The 27,008-nt window shown below is 40.1% G+C and overlaps 1 protein-coding gene across 2 annotated transcripts in view; it reads left to right on the top strand.

Annotated features, from left to right (window-relative positions):
* ENO1 (enolase 1) overlaps positions 1–27,008 on the top strand; it is a 100,889-nt gene that overhangs the window by 18,756 nt on the left and 55,125 nt on the right. Inside the window, exons 2-7 of one of the 2 annotated variants that reach the window (XM_044063111.1) lie at positions 3,100–3,194; positions 8,020–8,115; positions 9,277–9,335; positions 10,051–10,120; positions 18,829–18,962; positions 25,360–25,582. In XM_044063111.1, coding sequence (XP_043919046.1) covers positions 3,107–3,194; positions 8,020–8,115; positions 9,277–9,335; positions 10,051–10,120; positions 18,829–18,962; positions 25,360–25,582 — 670 coding nt within the window. In that variant the 5' untranslated portion in view covers positions 3,100–3,106. Of the gene's footprint in view, positions 1–3,099; positions 3,195–8,019; positions 8,116–8,988; positions 9,048–9,276; positions 9,336–10,050; positions 10,121–18,828; positions 18,963–25,359; positions 25,583–27,008 lie in introns of both variants that reach the window. The other variant, XM_044063112.1, reaches the window with a different exon arrangement.

Raw genomic sequence — 27,008 nt, 5'->3', positions numbered from 1 at the left:
TGAGTGTCTTGATCAGATACCTTACAGATGTTACAAGATGTATGGTCGTGAAGTGCCTAAAAGACTTTTTTTTTTTTTTTTTTTTCGTGACTATATCCTTATGAGGAATCTACCTCCCACAAACTTTAGGTAGTAATAAAGAATATAAGACCAATTTAAAAAGGGGGCACTTATCTGTTGCTAAATGGTCAGTACAGCAACAATGTTCAAACCAACTGGCATTGGGTGGGGCATTTTAATAATACTGCATATGTCCTATATAACTGAAGTTATGCCTGTTCTGCTTGCTGTTTCACCTGAATGGGTCCCTGTTGAGGCTTGTCTTGATCCTATTGGAGTGGGAGGTTGGCATATAAAAGGTGCAGGGTTTGATTCTCATATGGGGTAATTGGTTAGGCTGAAAATGTCCCACTAGCAGTTGGCCTAATACTAATGTATGAACCTATTGTCTCTTACCTTTCACTTGAATATAGTTGTGTTTACATTGTTTGGGAATGTGGCATGTTCTGGTTACTTGTGATCTGTTGCTGACACTAGAAAACACACCTACCCACTACAAAATTTCTTTCTCTGCTGCATTACGAGAAGGTGGTGCTGGATGACCTGGAATTGCTGAGCATATAATAAACTGCAGTTTATTGGACACCAGCCCACTAGGGATACCATTGTAACAAGTCTGTGTATGTACAGTGAATAAGTGTACACATCCCTTTTAAAATGCCATTTTTTTGTGACGAGACCACTAAATCATTACAAAACTTTTCCCACCTTTAATGTGTCCTATAACCTGTACAATTCAATTGAGAAACAAATCTGTTGGAAAAAAAATACAATATGCTGGTTGCATAAATGTGCCTCCTTAAACTAGTACTTTGTTGAAGCACCTTCTGATTTAATTACAGCATTCAGTCTCCTTGGATAGGGGTCTATTAGCACGGCACATCTTGACTTGGCAGTCCAAATCTGACATTGTGAGGGCATCTCTTGTTCACAGCCAGGTCACCCCCACAGATTTTCTATTGGATTTAGGTCTGGGCTGTGGCTGGGCCATTCCAAAACTTTTCTGGTGAAGCTATTCTTGATTTGGATGTATGCTTGGGGTCATTGTCATGGTGAAATTCCTAATCTTCTGCTTTCCAGCAGATGCCTAAAGGTTTGGGGCCAAAAGTGACTATTTGGAATGGTTCATAATTCCCTCCACCTTGACTAGGCCCCAGTTCCAGCTGAAGAAAAGCAACCCCAAAGCATGATACTTGCTCCACCATGCTTTACTGTGGGGATGGTGTAAATTTGCTGAAGTGTTTTGCGCCAAATGTACCTTTTGGAATTGTGGCTGAAAAGTTCAACTTTGGTCTCCTCAGACCACAACAAAGTTTCCCACATGCTTTTGGAAGACTATTGCTTTTGCAAATTTAGCTGGGGTCTGGATGCTTTTCTGTGTAAGAAAAGGCTTCATTCTTGCAACCGTACCCCATAGTCCAGACATATGGAGAATGCGAGTGTCACATGTAGTACACAACCAGCACTTGCTAGAAATTCCTGCAGCTCCTTCAGTGTTGCTGTAAGTCTCTTGGCAGCCTCCCTGACTAGTTTTCATCTTGTCTTTTTATCAATTTGAGGGGCGTCCAGTTCTTTGCAACATCACTGTCCCATATTTTCTCCGACTTCACTGTGTTCCATGGTATATCAATTGCTGCGGAAATTCTTTTTGTACCCTTCTCCTGACTTCAACAATGAAATACCTTTTGCTTTGTAAGCTCTGTGAACCATGGCTTCAGCTGTAGCAGTCAGCTGAGTAAAGCTTACTAGGACAGCTGAAGTTTTGGGGGGGTTAATCCTAATGGCAGTGGGTACCCAGGAAGACTGCTTTAATTGAAGTACCTTTTGATTTAAAGTATTAAGGGTGTGCACACTTGATTATTGCAAGTCTTATTTTTTTATATTTTTTCTGTAACATTTGAATTGTACAGGCTATAGGCCACATTGAAAGTGGGGAAAATAGGACTAGTGTCAGAAAGGGAACTGTAATGCACAATGTTTTATATTTTCCTAGTGTCTCGCATACCTGGCATTTTCAGGAAAACTTCTAAAGAATATAATCTATGAACATATGTATAACGTTAGGAAGACTACAAATAGTGCCTTTTATAGGCACCTGATGAACAAAAAAAATTGTCACTTACTTTCTAGAAAAGCTAATTTATGTTAATCCTAGGGGTGATGACACTAGGCTTTTTTTTTTTTTTTTTTTAAGAGCAGTGGTCTGGCAGTTGAAGCTTAATGCCAGTAACTCCCCAGGTATTAACCATTATATCCCCCTCAAACTTAAAGCATACAGCACTTTTTTTGTACATATATTTTTAATGCACCTTTTTAAACTTGTGTACATATTTTTAATACACACCACATTTCAATGTGTATTTTAACATGCAATTGCAGGTTTCACTTTTATTGAAATATTATACTACTTTGAGGTTGTTCATGTTCCACTGTACCTATTTAAGTAGAGTTCATAATAAATTGAATCTGAAGTCCTGTTAAGCCAGATGAAAGCACTTATTACTTTTGTAGTACAAATAAGATTTTACTTTATTCTTTGTGGTATTTTAGGAGCCTTGATGGCCTAGGGACATCTGAGCCAGTTTTGCAGTGGTAGTGTGTGTATAAGGTAGGTATTTGAGAAGAGTAGTCTGGCCTTATTCAGCCTTCAAATGACTGAGGGTTTAAAAAGATACTTAATTGCAAGAATCTTCATGCACTGAAGTTCAGAAATACATTTCCTGTGGTGAATGTGATTGTACTTTCCTCTGGCAGCATTTTCTGTTCTGGGTGACCCCCTCCCCAGTATTATTCATACAGGCTTGTAAGGAATCCCCCCCCCTTGAGTAATTACCCAGTTCTGCATATGTAGCTTCACATCTTACAGTACCTTTTTTTTCTCTATAGCAGTAATCTGTGTTTGAGAAGTAAAACCTTGTGTGGTGTAATTCTGTTAGTCACCTATTTTATGCAGTACTTTGATGCTTCGTAGTACATTTTGCAATATTTTGACTTTGCATGTTACGTCAAAATAAGTCTTGCATAACTTTTACTTTTCAGTGGAAACATGTCCCAAATCCTAGACATCCGTTGCCGTGAAATCCTAGATTCTCGTGGGAACCCCACTGTTGAAGTAGACGTTGTTACAGCAAAAGGTGTGTAGACCTGCATTCATTGTTATACTTGCTTTGTATTTCTCTGCATTAGCTGATTCTGTTAAGTCTTGTAGGTAAGAGTTTTGTGAATGTCCTTTTATAGTGCCCTTGTACAACGTTGGCTAGAATGCTTAACACCCAGGTAGATTACTGCCAGGCTACCTTTAGAATGTGGTTGGTTTAACGTTTTGTTTAAACTTGATTCCCCCTTTAAATCATTAAGCTGTACCACTACTTTCTGTACAGCAAAACATAACAGGGCCACAGCTGGAAATTGGCGTTCTACTACAATATTGTATTTGGTGCTTAGTCTACATTTGTTTAATGCTAAAGCATGCCTGTGACCCTGCTCTGATCCTGGCCAGGAGTCTGTAGCCTGCTCCTTGATAGCAGTGAAATGACAAGACAATTGCCATCCTGTATAGTAAAATATTTGTGCACTAGGTGTTGCACCTTTAGCAGGTTCTCTTACTGGATAGTTAAATGTGTGCTTGACTAATACAGAACACAGATGTCTACAAAAGTGTCTTGGTATATTGGACTGATTGCAAGGATGGAAATGGGTCAGACTTGTGCAAGGGTATTGTATGAATGCATGCCTGAGGACCAAATAAAATAAGCCAGTGCAAGTGTCTGTATAGCCAGACAGCTTTGCTCAATCCTATGGGTGATGGGGGCTTGGCAGTTGGGTTGGGAAAACTACTCATTTTTGTGAGTAGGAGTACTGCTAAAGGGGTGCTTTCTTTAGGCTTGCGATGCTCTTTTGAGACCTTGTCACTATGAGCTGTTAAATAGTACAGCTGTAGGGAGTCACTACAATTTGTAGCAATAGATCCACAAGTCTAAATCATGGGGGTTGAGGGCTGGGAACAGTGGCCTTCTTAGTATCTTTCACAGTGTGGGGTGTAATCTGCGTCGTGTGCTTGGATCTCAAGTCTTCTGAAGTACTCTACATTCTAATGCCCTGCTTTCAGTTCCTCGTCTGAGCTGTGTAGTTTTTTTTTAAATCAAAGATGAGACACTCACCTTGGAATATTCCCTTTGAATTTTTATCCCTGGGACGATCTGTCCTTTATTGCTTAATTGCAAAGTGGTCTGCCACTGTTTCATGGTCACTGTAATGCATTTGATCAGTGTAGGGTGTGTCTTGTACATTTTTAAGTACTCTTTTAATCCATGAATGTGAGATACTATCAAATGCTTTTTTGTAGTCTGTCCATGCCATACTTGGGTTCTTCCCCCCCCCCTTTTTTTTTTTATATACAGTTCTCCACTAACCTTTTAACAAATAATCCTTTGTTTCATGTGACTCTTATTGCCCTTTTGTTCTGCCAAATGACTAAACTCAGTCTGTGCCAATTCTATAGTTTATACGTCTGCACAAGGCAAGTTATTGGTATAATTTTTAGGGTAGCTTGCAGGTGTTTTAAGAGCATTGTTTTGCCTGCTGGCTAGTGTGGTATCAGGGGGACCCATATAAATAGTTCTTACTTATGGCTAAATCCTTGTGCAAAAGATGTTTATGCTTTTAACCAAAAGTTAGGTACTGCATCTGGGCCTGGGGTTTTCCAGTTGGTCTTCTTTATTAACTTGGTTTCAATCTCTCTGGCTGTTTCATAGCTGTAAACATCTACTTCTGTCCACTTAGCATCTTTGTGTTCCACAGGATCCTCATAGATACTTGTCCAAAATGTGTCTACTTCCTCTTGGCATTCTTTCAATTCCTTTCTTATTTCTCAATTCTCAAACTTTTTTTGGGCCATCAATAAATTGCTTATTTTGTACTTTTCCCTTGTATTTATTTATACCTAATTACTGCAGTCATTTATCAGACTTCTTACTTTCGGGTTTTATTGACCTTCTGCAGTCTTTCATTAAGCTTAATATATCTTATCAATGCCCATTAAATCAAGCAACTCGTCTCTTAGCTCATTTCCTTCCAAACTTGAGGGCACATCCCTCTCCCTGTGAGCGTTCTATAGAAAGTTCTGTAGCATCTGTGGCACATTCTCTAGTTTCATCTTGTCATATGGGAACTCACTGGCCTGTCACTTCTCAACATTGATTGGATCGGAGTTTGTTCCTTTCCTTGCTGTCTAGCTTCCTGTGAAAGTTCCTACTGGTTTCCTGTGGAAGGCTCCAAAATATCTTTGATATGGCACCTGACAAATTGCTTCCTGTTCCAGTAGTTTCCCATTAATTTGGATATCCATTGCTCTATCCTGTTGTGCTTTCTGCATTAGATTTTCCATAGCGAATCCTCTTGCAGCTGCTCCATAACCTCAGTTTTATATTTTTTTTTACCATTACTAATCTTTTTCTACTTTTCCTCCTTAGTCTTTGTATTGTATTCCTTTGCCTGTATTTCTGCAAATATCTTTGCTGCTCTTTTTGTATTGGTTGGTTTTGCTTTCTTTGCATAAATAAATATTGCACCATTTTAAATCTCTTCCTTTCCATATTTCTTCATTCTGGGGACTCACTCCATGCTGTGATGTAGTCTTAGACCTTCTACCTTAAATGCTGTGATGTAGTCTTAGACCTTCTACCTTAAATCCTTCACAGGCACTACTTCAGCTTCTATGTGTAACTTCTGCTTTACTATATTTCCGTATTATATCCACATCTTTGTGGTATGCCTTTGCCTGTATTTCTCTTCGAATGTCTTTTGAGACTGCTTTCTCTATTTTGGTTAACTTGGCGTTCTTTGCATAGATATTGCACCATATCAAATCTTCATATTTGTTTTTCAAATCTCTAGGTTTTGTTTAGTTTTGGCACAAAATGCTGCTTTTTCCAAACAGATCTTTATCTAAAACTGTTCAAAAATCTGTATTAACGAATGCAAACTATTTGAACTTTCTGACTGTTCTTGCAGAAGTATTTTCTAACTTCTCCATATCTTTTGTGTTTCTAATACCATGACTGGAATGGACCCATTCCTAAGTAAAGTAGGATTAAAGTTAATGGACTTAGTAGGATTAATGGACTTAGTAGGATTAATGGACTTAGTAGGGTTAATGGACTTAGTAGGGTTAAAGTGCACGGACTTAGTAGGGTTAATGGACTTAGTAGGGTTAAAGTGCACGGACTTAGTAGGGTTAATGGACTCGGACTTAGTAGGGTTAAAGTGCACGGACTTAGTAGGGTTAAAGTGCACGGACTTAGTAGGGTTAAAGTGCACGGACTTAGTAGGGTTAATGGACTTAGTAGGGTTAAAGTGCACGGACTTAGTAGGGTTAATGGACTTAGTAGGGTTAAAGTGCACGGACTTAGTAGGGTTAATGGACTTAGTAGGGTTAAAGTGCACGGACTTAGTAGGGTTAATGGACTTAGTAGGGTTAAAGTGCACGGACTTAGTAGGGTTAAAGTGCACGGACTTAGTAGGGTTAAAGTGCACGGACTTAGTAGGGTTAAAGTGCACGGACTTAGTAGGGTTAATGGACTTAGTAGGGTTAAAGTGCACGGACTTAGTAGTAGGGTTAAAGTGCACGGACTTAGTAGTAGGGTTAAAGTGCACGGACTTAGTAGTAGGGTTAAAGTGCACGGACTTAGTAGTAGGGTTAAAGTGCACGGACTTAGTAGTAGGGTTAAAGTGCAATCTGTCACCCAGTAGTGCTCTTAGGAGAACCCACAATGTGCCCAGTAATGACTCCTGCAGTTTGTATGGGGTTACATGGATTGGTAACTTATCTAAATAAGATTTTTAACCCGTTGCTCCTAATATATATATATATCACTGGGTATGTAGACTTCATCAGTGCTACTCTTATTTTCTTGGACCACTATATCCAGTTTTCTAGCATTTATCTTTGGAACTGTTGGTAATTGGTGATCCCATGTGATATAAACATTTTCTATGATGCATTGTGGCTCATGTTTCCAGTGCTTCAGCCACTTTGATACCATAATGTTTGCACAATCCCCAGTGCAATAGTCTTGTCCTTCTGCCATTCGCAACCAGCAACATGTGACTGTTTCCAATTAGGTTTTACAAAACCTACATTTCTCTCCCACATGTTCAATGGACTTTGTAAACCAGTGTGTACATAGCCCATTTTTTGCTGCCAATATTAACCTTTAATTTCTTGGTTTGAATTTGCCTCATTGACCATTCCTGTTTCTTGACATGAGGCTAAGTTTTCTAGACTTGCAACTACTTTTCCACATTTCTTGCCTCCTCATCTGGTCCTTCACCTTGTTTTGTTTTTGGCACATTCAGTTGCTGCCTGGCTTATCTACTTCAGTTTGATTTCATTTCTGCTTTGTCAATATGCTTCTGCTAAATTAAGCAGAGAAGTCCCCTTAGATTTTTCTCATTTCTGTTGGGAGAAAGTTTGTGGGCTTTCTTAATATGCTTTTTTCTAGGGGGAATAAATTTAGGGGTGGGGATGTTTACAACTCTGCAGCAGATTAAGCTTGTGTGGGGTCATGGGTGCTGTTCACCATGTTTGTAGTACATTAGTGCTTTTGGGTTTTGTCTTCAAAATTTTATTCTGGCCCCGGCTGAAGGGTGTAGAAGCAAAACTAAGTTAAAATTTGTAAATATAAATTACTATAATGCATATTTGCGGAACTCTTGTAAGATGGACCCTAATCATTAACCCAAAAATTGGGATTTAAGGGACAGGACTGAAGCAATACCACAACACTTTGAAACATCACTCGCTTGGTTTGCCTGCCCCTTTGCAGTGCCTAATGTGTCTTGCATAAGTTCAGTCTTCCCTAGGCAGAGTTGGGTTATCCCCAAATGTGTGTGCATATTGTCCCTAAGAGCACTGTATGCTGGCTGAACATTGGGTGACTAACTTGTCTTTTTGTTTAGGTGTCTTTAGAGCAGCTGTGCCCAGTGGTGCTTCCACAGGTGTTTATGAAGCATTGGAACTGCGGGACAAGGACAACACACGCTATTTGGGAAAAGGTGGGTGTAATTTTTTAGTACATGTTTGTTTAAAATGAGTTTTGTGGACTTGTAGGGAAACTGTCAAGCTTCACTAGTTGTATTAGGTTCTTGCCAATACTTTCAGTATGGCTAGAATGAAATACTAGCTATTCTCCATTCTGTAAGTGCTTCTGCAGCCCCATTCTGGTCATCTTGGTAATGCAGTAAGAACTTTGACCACTCTCTCTAGAGCTGTGCAAACGTTGGCACATGTAGAACAAAAGAATCTTGTAAAATATAGGAAATCTTTGCTTCTGTGAAACACTGGTCATTGGACCCATGTCCTGGTTGTAAAAGGTCCATACTTTGTGTGGCAAGTTTCCACTAAGGATTTCTCCTGGCAGCTGTGAATATTGCTGGTCTAACAGTTTGTAGCTGTTGGACAGATGTTTGTTCAAATGCATTGGGTTTTTTTTTTTTCTTCTGCCCGTGGCAGTTGTATCTTTGGGCAGCACTTTGTCTGCTTTTAGTATTAAGCTGAAGGTGGAGGGTAGACTTTCCTTCCCATCTGGATTTTTCAAATTAAGCCTGTGTAGTACATTGTTACTGTTAACTCCCCATTATGCAGTGCAATGGAAAATAATTCCTCTGCATAGCTGCGCATGTTAAATTATGCTTTATGTGAATGAATATAATGTTGACTTGCTAGTAGGTGCACTGCTACAGTTAATACCAACTTGCATCGTTGGCTATAAGTCAGCAATTTAACCACAGTCAAAGTAAAACCCATCTTGTATAAATATAATTCATTTTCCATTTGAATGGTCCTGTTGTGCAGCAGTTTTATTTTTCTCTTCATTGCATGTTTCTCAGCTTACTGTCTTCACACTTTCTGCTTTTCACTTCTGTTAGGTGTTACCAGAGCTGTTAAGTATGTTAAGGAGTTCTTGGGACCTGCCTTGTGCAACCAGGTAACTTGGTGTCCAGCATGGATTTCATACCAGCATGTGCTTGCCCACTAACTGTTCATGCGGGCATTTTTAGACGAAATCTCATTTTAACCTTCCTGCCCATCCATGCACAATGGTTTTGTTTCCTCTGAATCGGTTTGTGATGGTTTGAACTGACAGCATAAGAATCGTCTAGTAATGCCTGCAAAGCATGAGAAATTTCAGTGATGAATTTGCTTGTTCCTTCTAGGTGTCACTCAGGCTGTTGGCCACGTCATTAACACAATTGCCCCTGCACTCATTAGTAAGGTAGGAGTATTTTTGTTACTAAGTGTCTTGGTGGGAGTAATGTTATGCATGAGTTTGGTAGTAAATTCTGTATTAGAAATGAAAGTTGTATTAATTTCTGCTGTTACTACTGTGTGTATAGGTGCTGTGATGAACAGTCACCTGTAATAGCTGCATGACTAGGGAACGAATAGTGGAATGCTGCAAGTCTAGCAGGAAGGCCTTTATGACTAATGGGAGTCTTAACTTACCTTGGTCAATATCCCACACTTTTTGTGTAGTGATGTGGTTAGGTTACTTAAACCATGAATACAACAGATGGCTGGAAATTTTTTTTCTGAGCGATCAGTAAATGGTTTCTATTTCAATAGCATATTTAAATTGCCCTTTGGCCTATGCTTTGACTGCATTGTTCCACATGTAAAGGCTGCAGATACAACTGACAAAGGCTGTCCTATGCATGCATGTGCTGAATAGTAATTGGCTGAAAAATAAACTTATTGTGGACTTAATCCCTGCATCTCTTGTATGCTAAAGTATGTAACTGAAGGGTTCCTTTCCATGGGAAACGTTTGGGGTTGTCCACTGCCACTCTTTTACAACATATTGCTAGAGTGGTGTTCCATTGGATATGAGTGAAAATAGTTTTGTGGCTTTTAAGGAGAGGGAGAATTATTAGGATAGAGCTTGTGTTACAGATTAGCAGACTTAAAATCTCCAACTTTTGCTTTCACAGAATGTAAATGTCCTGGAGCAGGCAAAAATTGACAAACTGATGCTGGAAATGGATGGCACAAAGAACAAGTGTAAGTTACCGTAATGTATTGCTTGTGAAATCCAATGCTGAATCGTACACTAAAGTGAATTGTCTAGTATAATTGTTTCACCAGTATCTTGGCTTGTTATGGCAAGGTGGCCATAAATGGGTATGGAGGTCTCTGTCCCTTTTTAAAGTATTAACTAGAAGAGAAACTAGTGTGAGCAGATTGGAAACTTGGGCTTCTAACAGAATACAAAGTGCTGAAGTTGTCTTTGAGAGATTTGAACAGAGTTAATATCCCTAAACATACAGTGCAGTCTTAAAGGAAGACCTATATATCTGATTAGTCCTTGTCAGATTTACAAAGCAGCTTTGTGGCATGGTTCCGCCCTTAATTTCCCCAAGTCTTTTGAGTTTCTAGTACCATGACAAGAATATGTACCCCATTCCCAAGTAAGTTCATTAATATTGACTCTTGGCCAGAAGTGCTCTTTGCAGCTTCCACAATGTGCCCAAGAATGCCTCCTGCAATTTGTACAATTGCATGAATCATGATTATCAAAAGTATGACTAAAATTTTTGCAAGACCTGTTCCTACTACTGAAACTGTTGGGCTATTTTCCACATTGCCCTAGTTTTGGACTGCAAATTGTGGTATAGTATGACTGAGCTCTATGCAACACTAGTCACTGGATGTGTATCCATTTTTAGCCCCCCCCCCCGAGGAACCTGGACGACTGGATGGGAAACGGAAAATACACCCCCTGGGATCCCACCTCTGTCCCTACCGGACAGGGGAAGACAGGTGCTTAATACTGAAAACATGGGCAAAATTCTTGGCTGGGCTAATAAGGGCATCTGGGCCAATAGCCTAGCATCGGCCTATAAAGTTCTAAGTGATCAGTGTTTCTTTTCTTAAACTGTCTGGTTTTCTAGCCTGTTTTTAAACTGTTGGTAATGGATGATCCCATGTGATAACATTTTGTGATGCTTTGTGGCTCTCTATTTTCAGCTGCTTCAATATTGTTTGCACAATCCCAATGCAATAGTCTTGCCACATGCCTTTCAGAATACAATCCTCCTGCCATTAGTATTGCAACCAGCAAAGATCTGGAACGGAATACAATCCTGCCATTAGTATTGCAACCAGCAAAGATCTGGAACAGAATACAATCCTCCTGGCATTAGTATTGCAACCTGCAAAGATCTGGAACAGAATACAATCCTGCCATTAGTATTGCAACCAGCAAAGATCTGTGACTCGTTTTACAAAACTTACATTTGTTTCCCCCACATGTTCAGTGGACTTGGTAAACGTGGACGTAGCCCGTTATCTTAAGCCGCTAATATTAACCTTTGTGTTGGTTTAAATTCACCTCTCCTTAACCATTCTTACTTTTTTCCACTTTTTTTGCCTTGTCTGTTCCTTCATCTTATTCAGTTGCTGCCTTATTTTATCTACTTCGAATTTGGTTTCCAGTCCTGCTTGTGCTATATTAAGCAGGGAAGTTATCTTAGAACTGTTCTCGTGTTTCAAAACTCCACTAAGTTTGGGTCTTGAGGTCAGCAGATGTGTGCAGTCCCACAGTTGCAGAGCTATACATATAATCAATTTTGAGGCCCATACCTCCTTCAGAAAAGGGAATATATAATCTTTGTATGCAGTGATTTTTTTTTTTTTTTTTAAAAACAAATCATTTGAGCATGAAGCACTCTCTCGTTTTCCTGTCAAAACACCTTTTACAGTCATTCAATCACTCCTTTAAGTTAGGACGAGCACAAATTGGTTTATAGCTTGGACTTGGCTCCTAGATGTCATTTACCAAGCTTTATTCACATTTGTTCATGTTTTTATTGCTTCAATTCCCAGATATTTATACACTCCCTCTTACTAAAGATCTTTTATATCCCATTCCTGTCTCTGGTTTCTTAAATCCCCTCCCCTCATCTGAGCTATACAGACTTAAATCTACAGAAAGAGGAGTCTTTATACTTTGCTTTCTGGCAGCCAAATTAAGTAGACTGCTTAAGCGAGCAGTGCCAAGTCGCCCTGAAATTTTTTTTTTTTTTTTTTTAAATCCCTGGAATTTAACTGCAAAGAAGTTTGCCACTGCTACATGGTCCCTGTAATCAGTTGTACATGTGTGTTTTTAAAGCAGTCTTATCCATGGATGTGGGATACTGTCAAATGCTGTTTTTTTTTTTTTTTTTTTCTGTCCATGCCATACATGGATTCTTCCCCTTTTAGTTCTCCATTATGACTTGTCCTTTGTTCAATTTGACATTACCCTTCTGTTCTATTGCTGTTTGAGTTTTCTTAACTTTAAAACTGCCTTCCAACAACACAAACTATGCACTGGAACTGATGCCAAGATAGCTTGCATGCTTTTTTTCATAGATCTTAAATGTCTGTCCATTTCTTGTAAAGACTGGTAAAACACAACAAAGGCTCCTCAGTAGTTCACTCGTAATAAATTTATTCACAATACACCGAGAAAATGACTTGCATAAAATAAAAGTACTTGGCGCTTTCACCCTGAAAAACATAAGGGCATCTTCAAAGTACTGAATAAATTATCCACTCAACCACAGTTAAATACATTATCCTAAAATACACAACACCTGTCATTGGTTGGTTAATTTTTAAAAATCATTTATACCTTAAATATAATACAATAGATTAAAAATAAAACACAATGTGATTTAACATCAAAGTGTACTTGATATATTACCTATATAAAATTAAATTGTCAAACACTAGTGGATACTGTAAATAGTTAATGTAAACATAATTTGATATTTATGAACTAATTTGTACTAAAAAGCACTAGTGTATCAAATACAATATGATCTTTGTTTTAAAATGCTTGAAATAGAAATATGTCCACTGCCAGGCATTGAGTCTTAACTGCCACAAACATTCTTTGGCTTCTAACATTGTCATAATCCCCTCCTTTCTCCCAATAATTGGGAATTCTATCAATTGCAAAGAATATAAATCTCTTAATTCTCACATTTACTACTATGTGCATATAGGACATTCATCATCTTTTTATTTTTGATGTCCCTATTGTGTTCAAGAATACGTTCCCTCAGTTTCCTGGTGGTTTTCCCTACATAGTATGCGGGACAAACACATGTAGCCAAATAAACCACCATTTTAGTGTTACAATTAGTGTTCTGGGCATTTTATAGATCTCCCATATCCTTGCACCATAGTGTATGGTCCATCATTCACAAATTTACAGCATTTACAAAACACACTTACTCATTTTTGACATGGTGTATATATCCAGCTCTTGTTCCATAATTTCTTTTAGATTGGTGCCCTGACTATACGTAACCTTGGGAAAATGCCCTATTTCGTTGTATTCTATTGGCAAAAACACAACCAAGTATTTAATATTTGGACTATAGTGTCAGAATTTTCATTAAATGGTAAAATAAACTTTTGTTAATGTTAGTCTTCTCTATAGACATAATATTTAGTCCATATTTTAATATTGTTTGTATAAAGTTTTTCATCAAAACTTCTTCCTTTGTTTGATATACTAAAATTTGATGGATAACCCCTATCTAAAAACATGTTGCATATTACTTAGTTCATAAATAAAATTGATATCTTCACTAATACGTGATGGTCTAACCATCTGCCCTTTTACAAGATTTCTTTTTTTGAAAATGTGGATGGCAGCTATCATAATGAAGGTAGGAATTTGAGTTTTTTTCCGAAAAATATTAGATTCAACCGTATCACTGTTAAAATGCATAGTAATACCCAAATATTCACACTTCTCCATGTACTTTGGTTGTAAAATTCAAAAAAGTCTAAGATTAATCTAAATGGCATACAAATTCACTTAATCTTCTTTGTCGCCCTTCCAAAAAATTAAAATGTCGTCCAGGTATCTGACGTTGATATTTTTGTCCAGAACCTGGATGAAAAGATACTTCTGGTCTCCCCCTGAGCTAACACTAAATTTGCGTAAATGGGAGCACATCTGGCCCCCATTGCTACCCCTGTACGCTGTCTAAAAATACTCTTTCCATATACATAAAATTATTATGCAGGACTATTTCCCATCATCTACTAATAACTTGCACTTAGGCAGTGCCTATCTGTCTATCTAATTGTCTCAAACATTTCCAGACCCAGCTTATGTGGTATAACAGAAAATAGATTTATCACATCTATAGTGACCATAATGTCATTAATATTGTTATCCATGTTGTATATTTATCTAGGCAATACCAAGAATCTTTAATAATGTGGGGGAATTGATTGAGTATCTTCACAATAATCAATGTACCTAGCTATAGCTTCTAATTTTGAGCCTTTGGCTGAAACAGTCGGCCTGAGGGGTGGATTGTTCACACATGTATGTGTTTTTGGAACTCCAAAAATTGAGTAACAGGATGCTCCACAATAAAATATTAATTTTCTTGTCTATCATTCCTTCTATCAGATATTCATACAGTAACCAGTCTATCTTTGTGTATGCCCTATTCATCTCAAATTTAGATACTTTTTCATAGGTTTCATCATCTTCTAACAGTCATTTTATTTAGTCTTTTAGTCATAATTACCACCCCACCACCTTTGTCAGGCTTCATGACTTTTTGTCCTTGGTTGTTAGTTCTTTTAAAACAGAATCTCTCTGTACTAGTAAGATTGTCTTCTTTAATCAAAGATGTTTTAACCACTCTACGCAGTTGTGATTCACATAGTGTCTCAAATATATAATAGGATTTTGTGGTGGTGTAAACATACTAGATCTTTTTAGGGCCAACCTATCTATCAGGTTCTATAGCTTTGTTCTGGTTGGCAAAAAACACTTAAATTTAACCATCTCGTGTATGTTTTTAAATTAATCTACCTATGTCATGTTTAAAGTAAAACCTTAAAGTGCAACAAATTCTGAACCAAGACTGGTACCAGTATAATTATACATACTGAAACCTCCATCTAAAATTGTACACGAAGGTTTTTCTTCTAAATCTCAATCACCACCCTGTGTACAATTTTCATCTTTGTCCCCATTTCCACACAGCCCACTGCTCTCTGAAACAACATTATTAAATAACAGTTCACAACCTTCACTTAGTACAGAATTGTTCGATAAAGTGGTTACTAAGGTGTTTCACATTCTTAGTAATTGTTTTTTCTGTAGGATGAAACTTCCCTGTATTGCATTTGTTGTGCAAGTAAAGACTTGTCTTGTGTTGACTTGTGTTGTCTTGTAAAGACTTCATGAACCACAAACACTAGCTGTAAAAAGAGAACACTCAACTGATTAAGTAATTAAGGAAATGGGGTGTGTACATTGGATATAAATAATGTGTTACAAATTCTGAAGAAATCTTACATTTGTAGACTAACGAGTGTTCGTTTTTACAGCTTGTGTTTTTGTTTATCCATTTCTGTCACATCAAGCAACTCTCCTAAGCTGAGGGCACATCATTTCCTGCAGGCATTCTATAGAAAGTTCGAGAATCTTCTGTGCCACATTCTGTTCAGGTTCATCCGGTCATCCATTGCTGTTTCATGTGGGAGCTTACTGGCCTATCAACTCCAACATGGACTCCGTTGCCACAGCTTCCTGTTCCTTTTCTTGCTGTGCAACTACTGAACATTTTTGTATTAGCCTATGAAAGGCTCGCTCCACTCTCCTTAATTTGGGGATCCATTGCTCTATCCTGCTGTGATATCAGAGTTAGATTTTTTACACTAAAGCCTTCACTTTGTGGATAAATCTGTTGGTTCTCCATTACTAATCCTGTTTTCTACTTTGCTTTCTTGTTTTTTGTATTGTAAACATTTTCCATGTCTGGATGCCTTTGCCTGTATTTCAGTCTTTGTTGCTCTTTTTTGCATTTATTAGCTTTGCTTTCTCCATTTCTAAATAGTCTAATATAAAATCTTTCATATGTCTGTATAGCTTCTTACTTTGGGGGACTCATTTCATCACTTTCTGCACCAAAGCCTTCAGTATTCTATAATTTCACTTTCTATAAATTCTGCGTATGTAATCTTCTGTTCTACATTCCCCCTTAAATCTTTTTTTTTTATTTTTCTATATCTGGATGCCTTTGCTTATATCTTTGAGACTGCCTTTATTTTTTTGCTTTCTCCTTTGCATAAATATTGTAAGATTTCAGATCTGTTCCACATCCACTTTTATACCTTTAAGTTTATATTTTCACTTAAGTCACTACTTTTTCCAAAACGGCCCAAGGTTCCTTGGTCTGTATAGTGTTTTGAATCTGCATTAACTAACACATTTATTCGAAGCTTCTGACATTTTTATTCAATTTTTGTATATATTCTACCTGGAAATGCTTATTGCATAATGGTAACGGTACATAATTTCTTGGTCCACACTTGTCTTTTATGGCCCTTCATCAGTTTGTGGTGCTCCTTTGTGTTTTTTTTTACGGGGGGGGGGGGTGATGGGCCATCCTCCCCTGGGCCTCTCCTAGCCCCATTGTAGAAGTGTTTTGTTTCGGCATCAGTGTGCCTAGTGGGATTGGGTGGTTTTTATCCTGGGTCTTGTGCACCCAGCTGTTTTAACCACCTGTTCATATGTGCTATGTAATGATTTTGAGATGCAGGATAACCCTTGTGAAGGTACTCGCCAAGACTTTAGGCTGAGTTCAGTTTTAGCAATACTCTCCTTTGCTTGCTTCCTGGTTTTCCAGGTAATGCCAATGCTATGCAACATGCAGCTCTAGTTTGAATGATCTAGTAGAGCAGGATGGTTGCCAGCACATTAGACTGACCACTTGGACTGGTTAGTGTGATCTGGAGCACATCTTACTAAAAGTAAACTGGCCATGCTGATTAGGAATGGCACTGATTTTTGCCATAGATCTGAAGTCTTGGCCCTGGCTGTAAGCTGATATTTGAAGACTTTTGCCACCTGACTCCACAGGCCCTGAAGATTTGGCAAGATTCCTTGTGTGCTGTACATAATTTATGAGCAGTGTTTAGCAGTAGCACAAGATTAAGGCTGAGACACTTCCTGTAGTGCAGGGTTAGTCTGTTTACTTCAGCCATGCAGTAAGTTGAATTTTCTGGGCAAAATCTGAGGAGCATGTGAATCAGTGCTGTACAGATGCGCACAAGCTGCAGAGTTGTCAGAATTCATGCAGTTTGGTGTCATAGGTGAGGTAGCTTGTACTTGTCAGCTTGTGATGTCTGCTAAATCAGCTGGAACAGCCAATGCAAGTTCAGGATGAAATGCTTCATTTGGTAATCCTCAGCGTCACCAAAGGGAAGCTTGTGGACACTAAGCTTTACTATGGAAGTGGGCTTAGTTGTACCACATGCGTTTTATTTGCTACCAAGGAATTTTGCCTAGTAAGGGGAACCCTTGAGTCTCATTACTTGGATGAGATTGTCTTGACACCTTTCCCTATACTCAGTGGGAAGATGTGCAGTCATCTGGGTCACTGCATCTAAGTGACCAAGCTTGCTTGCCAGTGCAGTGACAAAGCAAATGCATCCCGAAACTGTTTTGTATGCATCGCCTAAGTAAGGTAGGAAAGTGATGCCTTTTCTAGTTATTGGAATAAATGGACTAGTCTAACTCCACAAAGCATTTTGGAGATGACAAAATGTAGGTTTGTGTGGTGTCACTGTTTTGATACTGGAGATAATCTCAGTGTGCATGAAACCTAGGTATAACAAGTGTTTGTAAAGGCACTTTGAACATTTAAGTTAATGGTCATGAGTTTGCGTGTATGCAGTTGATTGGTAGCCATTAAATTGCACCTTTGCATTTGGGTTCTGCTTTAAAGATTTGAAATCTGGTTGAGTGGTTAGTGTGATCACAAGGGGGGGGGTGGCTGGGCTGACCTTCCTAGCCCTTTTGTTTGGAAGGGGTGTCTTCTACTTGGTCATAGTTCCCAGGGCAACAATAACTTGTAGCTGTGGCGCATCTTTTGGTCCATACTGGTTCATGCTCATTCCAGGAATGGGAAAGTAAGATGACAAGTTGAAAGGAGTCTTCCTAAAGGCACTACAGATTTTTTGGGAGGCTCCTGTATTCTGCATGTCCCCTATGAGATACTGAAGGTTCTGTTTCGTGCACTGAATGGGCTGCTGCATCTGGGTTTACTAGATTGCATCCTGGCAAAAGCTAATTTGCTAGTCTCAAAACAAAGAAATCAACTGTAAAGGTGGTAACTTTGACTGCTGTGCAGGTATCTACTTTAACATTTGTTGACCGGGAAAGTCCAAGTAGGTTTCACATATCCTGTTTTCAGCAGAGGCCCGGGGAGAAACACTCCAGAAGCATGTTTTTAGAATGTGTAGTGTGTAGAATCTACTTGTGTAGATGTTCAAACTTTAATGTAGTTTGCTGCAGAACCTGAAGTAGGGAGTGGTGGCAGATTTTGAGGTAATATAAAGGGATTAGATTATGGGTGGGGATGTCATACAGTGGCTTGGAGTAAGGCAGTTTTTAGGGTTGGTGAGAATGGGTTGCTTGGTGAGAACACAGTGACCACTATGCCAATTTGTAACTGCTATACTCTAGAATCTATAATTGCTGCATGACCAGTATTTGCAAGGTAGAGCATGGATGCAAAGCGTGACCTGTAATGTAGTTGCAGTGAACATGCTGTTGGAAATACCACTGCACAAAATGAATGGTGGTATTGACTTGGGTTTTTAATGCATAAAGTTAAAATTGCATGCTGAATTTTAGTGGAATATATTTAGGAGCCTGTACTTTGTTTTGTTCCCCCCAGCAAAATTTGGTGCCAATGCTCTTCTTGGAGTATCCCTAGCTGTTTGCAAAGCTGGTGCTGCAGAGAAAGGTGTACCTCTCTACCGTCATATTGCCGATCTGGCTGGAAACAAGGATGTCCTCCTGCCTGTACCTGTAAGTAACTGTAAAAATGAATTTCATTGTCTGCTTCATGGGCTAGTCACTTATCTCCCCAACTTGAGTATTCAGGAGCATAAATGTGTTCCTAGTGGCAGGGTTGAAGCATCTGTTCAGTTTTGTTACAGCTGGTCTGTTTGTGGTAAAAACTTGTGTAGCAGTATCTTTGCTGACTGACTTAGTTTGGCAGCTGCCTTCTGATTAGCTGTGTTTAGAGCCCATTTATTTTGACTCCTGGTAATAGTATCTGGTAATGGAATAAGAATGTTTGTTTTTGGTAATCTGTCCAGAAGCTTTGCTTTTAACAGGCAGGTAGCACATTTTAACTTGGCTGCAGGGAAGTGTATGTAAAACCAGGCAGTTTGAGATTTGTGTAGTCCTGAGTAAATTTACTAATTTCCATATGTCTGTTCACTTGGTACTGTGCATGTCTAGGTTTTGTATGAGCAGTGATTTGCGTGTTTGCTGCTCAAGTGTGTTTTTTTTTTTTTTTTTTTTTGCTTGGTTCAGGTGCCCCAGACTTTCAACTGCTGAACTGTCACTAGAACTTTAACACAATTATGGTCATTCTGTTTGGCTCCTATGTGAAATCCAGAGGAAGGCAACTAATGTGTAACTTCTGACGGGGGCGCCCTGTGGCTCCAAGGATTTCATTTGGCTCCTTTATTTTACCTTCAAATAGTGCCATTGTGTGCATCAGTCAGTGGGGTAACTTTTACCTTCAAATAGTGCCATTGTGTGCATCAGTCAGTGGGGTAACTTGTACCTTCAAATAGTGCCATTGTGTGCATCAGTCAGTGGGGTAACTTGTACCTTCAAATAGTGCCATTGTGTGCATCAGTCAGTGGGGTAACTTTTACCTTCAAATAGTGCCACTGTGTGCATCAGTCAGTGGGGTAACTTGTACCTTCAAATAGTGCCATTGTGTGCATCAGTCAGTGGGGTAACTTGCTGCTGCTATAAGCTTGGCCAGCATATATCCTTTTCTCAGAATTTAACCAGTTTAGTTCAGTGCTCCTGTCTCCTGAGATTTTATTTTGGTCTGGCATGATCGTATAGGGGTTAACCAAGGTACAGGTGATGGCTCTGCGTTCATCCAGAGTATACAGCTTCTGGTGTGACCGCAGTCCTGACATCTGTCCAGTGTATCCTAGTACATGTGGTCAGTTAATTGCACAGATTGAATCACTGGATTTCTAATGTCTTCCCAGATTGATCAGGGGGTTATTTTCCCAATCATACACTTTGGGTTTATCCATTGCACACATGACAATTAGAAGTCAAATCTGTAGAAGGCCCCTTCATTTTAAGGCTGAATATTGCCCAGCTGAGTAAGTTACAAAAATATTAACTATTCATATTTGTACGTCTTACTGGGGCTCCTGGTGTCTTCCAGAGTTGTTAGAATGAAACCCGTTCCAGGATTCTGCTGGCTGTACTTGTTGCAGAAGTAACTATGTAGGAGTCTCCCTTTCAGGGTGACCCCTCCCTTATCTGCTCATGTCCATCTCTTGATAGCACAATCTCCCCCCCCCCCCCTTTAAGTTCACTTTTTGCCATGTAAAACTGCCACAAAGTATGTTTGTAATAGTTAACTGTACTGTGCTTTGATGCACTGACTTCTGCATAGGATCTTGGTTACTTGGTGGTCTGATCTGTGAGGATATTAAGCCTAGCATTGCATTCCCATGGTAGCTTTAGAACCCTTTTATCTGTTATACAAGTAACACTGGTGGGCAGAACAAGGACATGTTGAAACATTCACTTTTTGCTGATGTCAGAGGGCTGAGTGCAATAAACCAGGGGTGAATTTGCAGTTTCCCTTTCATTTGTCTAAAGCATGTCCCTTATGTACAGTGGATTGGACTTGCAAATGTTTAAAGGCCATGAACCGTATAGGGTCTGAGGCTGTATACATGAGGAGGTTACTGCTTAATGGCCTATATAGTAAAGGCACAGGGCTTTGAAATTACCTGTATAGTTTTTTTTTAGACATTTAAGCATTGTGGTAACTCCTCCTACAAATGAGATGGGTATATACCAAATAGGGCTTTATTTTCAGTGATTTGCTGATGGGAGCAGAGTGGAACAATTGCATCTTCTGACCTGGATGCTACCTTTTATAAGGTGCATGTGTGCTTGCTTGATGGAAAAGGGACTTCTCACAATAGTGGATATGTGGTAATCAAAGGACAGTCCATTGTCACATTCCAGACTATGGGATCAACTTTCAGGAGTGTATAGTATATGACATGGTTAATAATGGAGGTCATGCTTTACAAGGGATAGTCGATGGTTTTAGCACAGTTGCTTGGAAAAAGCCCTCTTAAAAGTAGCTCTAGAGGACACTGACTTGTGATATGTGCTTATAGGGTGACTATTTTACATTTTGACTTTAATACAAGACTCTGGCAAATGGAAGCCCAAAAGTGGTACACATTCAAGTGGACATGTGAAGAAAGGTATTTTTCCTCTCAAACATTGGGTAAGAAGGCAGGGGTAAATGGTTCCCTCACTCTTATCTGCCCTTTTTAAAATTCTTGTACATCTTTCTCTCCCTGTGGCTGGCTAAAGGAACATGGTGTTTGGTAAAAACATTTCCAAGTCCTTTCATTTCCTTAATCTAATTCTGATATTGAAATATAAATAAGGGTAAATTACCATTTGTCCAAGTAATGATCCTACCTTTTCCTGCTGAGCTTTAACTTGTAATCAAATGAATGTAGTCTGTCTTGTACGTTGGTTATAAGTTATGCATACATTTTCTACTTGGATTTTGTGTTCTATGTAGTCTGTCAGGTTTTTCAATGAAATATGTTTATATTCTGTTACTTGCTGGAGCTTTTATCCCATGGGATTCAACTAAAATGGGTATTCTGGACCTAGTCTGACTTTCCCAGTAAGTAAATGTCAAGTTGGGAGGGTGGCCTAATGGTTAAGGTGTTTGCCTTACAAACACAAGGTGCAGGGTTTGAGTCTCAAATGGGATAATTGGCTAGGCTTAAAATGGCTCACAAGGGCAGTTAGCTTAGTACTAATCTATGAACCTAAGTAGCAAAATAAAAACTTTAGTTTTTCAGAAGTTGTGTGTTCTACCCTGATGGCCCTTAAATACACATTTGAGCTCTGGATTGTGTGTTCTACCCTGATGGCCTTAAATACACATTTGATCTCTTGGATAACTTGGATTTGCATTTGATTCTCCAGTTCATAGGACCTTTACAAGACTCCCCCAAGTTCTACCCTTATTTCATGATCAGCACCTACTGCATCTTTCCAAGAGGGGACACTGGTGGAACCCCTGGGGTGAGTTACCCATCCAATCATCCAGATTGTGTTTTTTGAAGAGGGCCAATGAGGTTCTCTGCATGACATGAAGTTGGAGTCTGTTCCAAAGGTGTGGCAACCTGTGGGAGACAAATTTGTTCCTTCAGCAAGCTGTCATACCAGGTAAAGGTCTTGAGTGAGTAATCAATGTCCCATTTAACTTGCAAAGTTGCAGCATTTGCTTTTAAAGCAGGGTCCGAGACTGCCTTGTATGCAAGGTAGAGCTCACCTCTGAGATCCACAAAGATGCTGAATACCTAGAATTTTCCTGCCTTTCTGGTCTCCAGTTGCTGCAGGTGCTTGGAAAGGTACATGCCAAAAGGGGAGTTTTACTACATTATTGGTCTGAGTACAAGGAGGCTAACTTTTTTTTTTTTTCCCTTGAGGCAATGCCCTTAAATGAGCGATATAGAATGCTCTTGCCACTTGGGTGCACTGGTTGGTTGACAGCAACCTTATTTGGACAACCATGTCTCCAAGTCTCACCACTGAGTGCATACTTCAGGTGTTGCTATTTATGTGGTAATTGGCATGACCATTGCCCGTATGAAAGGGGCGATGCATTTTTTGCATTGAGTTTAAGGCCTTTACTTTGGCAGCATTCATTCATTCAAAGGTCATACTGCTAAATGCTAGGAGTCTTAGCATGAAACTGCACTCATTGCAGGCATTCCTCCTGGAGGATCCTGACATTGTGCAGTCACTGAAACCTGGCTCGGGGCTGCAGAGAGCACCCCAGCCTTCCCAGATTACTCCTTCATTCTACTATACCTTTAGACACCAAATGGAGGGCTACAAAAGCCAAAGGAGATGGAGCTGAGCCACTGTAGCCACCCCTACAGTGTCATCCTCCATGGCAAGATCTGGCCATAAAGCAATCTCCCCTGACCCGGCCTTCACATGTCTTCAATCTCAAAGGTAACACCCAAAGCTGCTCTGAACTTGTGGTCAAGAACACCACATACACAAACACAGTCTAACTGCCAAACCTGCTGGCAGGCAGGTTCAGTAAACTTCCCACCTCCCCTCATCCCCGGGGAGCAGGTCTTTAATGCCATCTCAAAGGCAAAAAATAGCTTCCATGGGACCCAACATCCCTGGCTGCATCCTACATGCTCTCTGCTCTTAGGCACCCTGTTCAACCATAGTTGATCACTGGCTTCATCCCAGCAGAATGTAGGACTGCCACAGTCCACCCTCTACACAAAGGTGGAGCGTCCACTGACCCAGGCATTTATATGCCCATCAGCTTATGGAATGCAATACCATGGACCTTGATCAAACGCTTGCCCAGTTTGTCAAAGGGAGATCATGCCTATTAAACTTGGTCAACTTCTAAACTGTCACCAAAGCCATGGATGAGGGGGAAGACTGCACACTGCCTACCCTGACCTAGCCAAAGCCTTTGACATTTTCCCCCCACTTGGGCATAATCTCTCCCAGCTAGGCATCAAGCTGTATGTTACTAGTGAGTAGCTAACTGGCTCAGTTTGAACCCAGTCAGTCAAAATGGAGGAAGCCATCTCTAGTAGTAAACGCATAATGAGCAGTGTATCCCAAGGATTGGTCTTGGGCCTCTGTTTGGGATATACTTTGAGGTGCCAGCCAAGAGCAGTGGTCTGTGGTTGACTATGACTGCAAGCTGGGTGCTGTCTTAAATTCCCCTAGTGATGTGAACCTCCAAGAGGGCCTTACCCAAACAAATGACTGGTGTTGGGAGCATGGCCTCAAAGTGAATGCCAAGAAATGCATAATTATCCCCTTTGGGGAAAATGTCACCCCTCACTAATCACATTAACAAGTGTACTAAACAAGCAGCTGTGAGGGACTTGGGCACCCAGGTTGATGGCAACCTGACTGACCACCATGTTGACTCCGCTGTACAGAAGGTTTTCTACATTTTTTTTCTAGTGAACAAGGTCATAACAACCCTGCACTAATCTGTTTTCTGACCATTTAAAGTGCAGTGCCCCCTTTGGCATGTACCTTGCAAAGCACATGCAGCAGCTGGAGAGACCAGAGTTTCTTGACCAGTGAAATCCAGGGTCTCTACACTGGTCTTGTACAGCTATCGGCCCAAGGGCCTAAGTAAGCCTTGCCAACAAGGTTCCCCTGGCTTACTCAATCCAAGAAGGTTATTTTCCTGTGCCCCTGTCTAGCAGAGCCACAGAAGTGATCCCCAGGGTGTTATGTCCCTCAGTCTCATAGACTGCTCAGGTGACCTGTGCCTGGCATACAATGTCTTCTCAAACCCAGCCTTGGTGTTGCTGCATATCCACAAGTCAGTCCACTCTGGCAACCTGCACACAAGGCCTCTACCTGGTCTGTGACATTAATAGAACTTGGAATAGAATTGTGTCCCAGAGACCCCCCCCCCCCCCTGGTCTGGAATGTTTAGCAGAATACCTCTAGCCCCAAGACTAACCTGGACGACTGGATGAGAAATGGAAAATACATCCCTGCTGGCTTTGTGGGAACATGGGTGAAATTCTTAGCTAGGCTTGTAAGGGCCAATAGCCTAATATCCTATGAACCTATTTGACCTTGTAGGATGTTGGGAGATTGACAGCTCCCAGTCTGCAGTCATCGGCAGACTTGTCAGCCACAGGCCTTTAGTTTTGTTTGGAATCTGTCTCTGAAGGACAAACAGTAGAGGTTCTAGGACTGATCCCTGTGGAACACCACTGGTTACAGGTCTGCTGTTGGAGATGGCTTCCCTTATTTTGATTACACTGGTTCTATGAGACGGTTAATGACCCATGTAATAAGAATTGATACCTAAAGTGGTGCACCAAATAAGATTTCCAGTTGTAGGAGGTTTCTTGCTATTTTGGTGGGTATTGCACTTGATCCAGCATTTTGTTGCAAGTCTAATTGTGCACCAGGTTTGCTGTAATATGGAGATGGCTACCTGGGTTTAGAACGTGGGGTTGCCTTTTTGCTAAACTGGTGTTGACCGATAATTGCTACCATGGCAGCAGTAGTGGCAGTCTAGAATCTGATTTATTTGTGGTAATAAAGGCATATGTATTTCCATAATTAAAATTGCTTTTTTTTTTTTTTCCAGGCTTTTAATGTAATAAATGGTGGTTCTCATGCTGGTAACAAGTTGGCAATGCAAGAATTTATGATCCTGCCAGTAGGAGCACCAAACTTCAAGGAAGCGTTGCGTATGGGTGCAGAGGTGTACCATAACCTGAAGAGTGTGGTTAAGCAGAAGTATGGACAGGATGCCACCAATGTTGGAGATGAGGGAGGGTTTGCTCCAAACATCCTGGACAACAAAGAAGGTACATCTTTTGTCAAGGGATCTGAAGTATAGCTTTATGGATTTCATTTTTAATTGGTACCATTGATACTCCTGTACTGTAAGCGTAACTTTCAAGCATTTAGTAATGCTTTCTCAAATTGAGCAGGGGAGTAATTTTATGTATACCCCATCCTTGCACTTTCCGTTTTGGATTTTGAGACTCTAAGTTGAAAGTACATGGAACAGCACTTCTGTTTCAAGGTAAGGCGGCTGGCAGTTGTATAAAAGGCCCAGTATTTCCATGCCTGTATTGCTCCTAGGCCATGGCTCGTGTCCTAAAAAGTAATTCAAGGCACTGAAGCTACCATACTAATCTTCCAAATACTTGGGTTTACTCAGAAGTAGCAGCATGCAGGCAGTATTGCTATGTAGCCCCACAGTAGCATTGTGTACAAATTATTTTCAGGTATAATGCAGTCAGTTTCCAAAACTAGTTGCAGTTAATGAATATACCTTGTGGAAAACTTCCATTGGCCCAGTTCAAGCCATCATAATTCATTTAGCCCATGTGTGCTGCTTAATGAAGCTTTAGTACCTGCAATTGAAGTTGCACTAATTCCACTGCAAGCCCATTATGCTGTGGTGGCCCCATTCATTTGCTGAGTCTTGTAGCATGATATCCCTGTTAACATGAACTGCCAGTTCATTTTAAGGGCTTTTAACAGTTGCATTGTGGCCAGTGGAGGCTGAGGTAGCTCTTTATACAGGATGAAGCTCGCTAGCGGCTCTTGCCTTTAATTCTCAACACCACTTCACAGGACTGAAGTGCCTCCCCTGTTGTAACCATTGTGGGGTAACTTGAAATGATTCCAGGACCTTGCAAATGTGCCTTTATTGGGGGGGGTAATCATTTTTTCTTTGTTTTGGTAGTGGCAGCACTTGGACTGTTCATTTTCCAACTTTACAAGTGCCAGCCTAACTAACCTAGTGCCAGACTGCATGCAACCAAAGTTTATGGGTAGGTAGTAGGTTCATAGATTACCAAGCCTGTTTAAGCGTAGCCATGCTTCCACAAGTATCAGACCTGATTTGATACTGGTTTAACTTTGGGTACAGGCTTGGACAAAGTGTAGCTAAGCATTTACAGGTTCTATCCATTAGGTGTAGATGCCAGAGCAGGGGCAGATTCCCCATCCCCAGGTAAGTTTCACTTTGGTTACAGACTAACTCTGCTTCCCATGGATGAGAAGCCAGTTCAGATGGGGTAGTCAGACATGTACCTGTTCTCCAACATGTATTTAAGTGATTACATCTGATATTTCTGATGCTGTTGTGGGTGTGCAGCAGGTCCATCGGAGCATTCATTGTGTCCCAAACAGATTTTCCACCCTAGTTTTATAGGAGACTGATTTGAGGTCTGCGTAGGACATGTTTACTGTCCTTTTTTTGAGGAACTTTCATGTGCT

This window comes from Protopterus annectens, chromosome 2.part1, assembly GCF_019279795.1.
Source record: "Protopterus annectens isolate FY-2018-M chromosome 2.part1, PAN1.0, whole genome shotgun sequence".
Taxonomy (NCBI): Eukaryota; Metazoa; Chordata; order Ceratodontiformes; family Protopteridae; genus Protopterus; species Protopterus annectens.
This window is presented reverse-complemented; position numbering and strand designations above follow the sequence as displayed.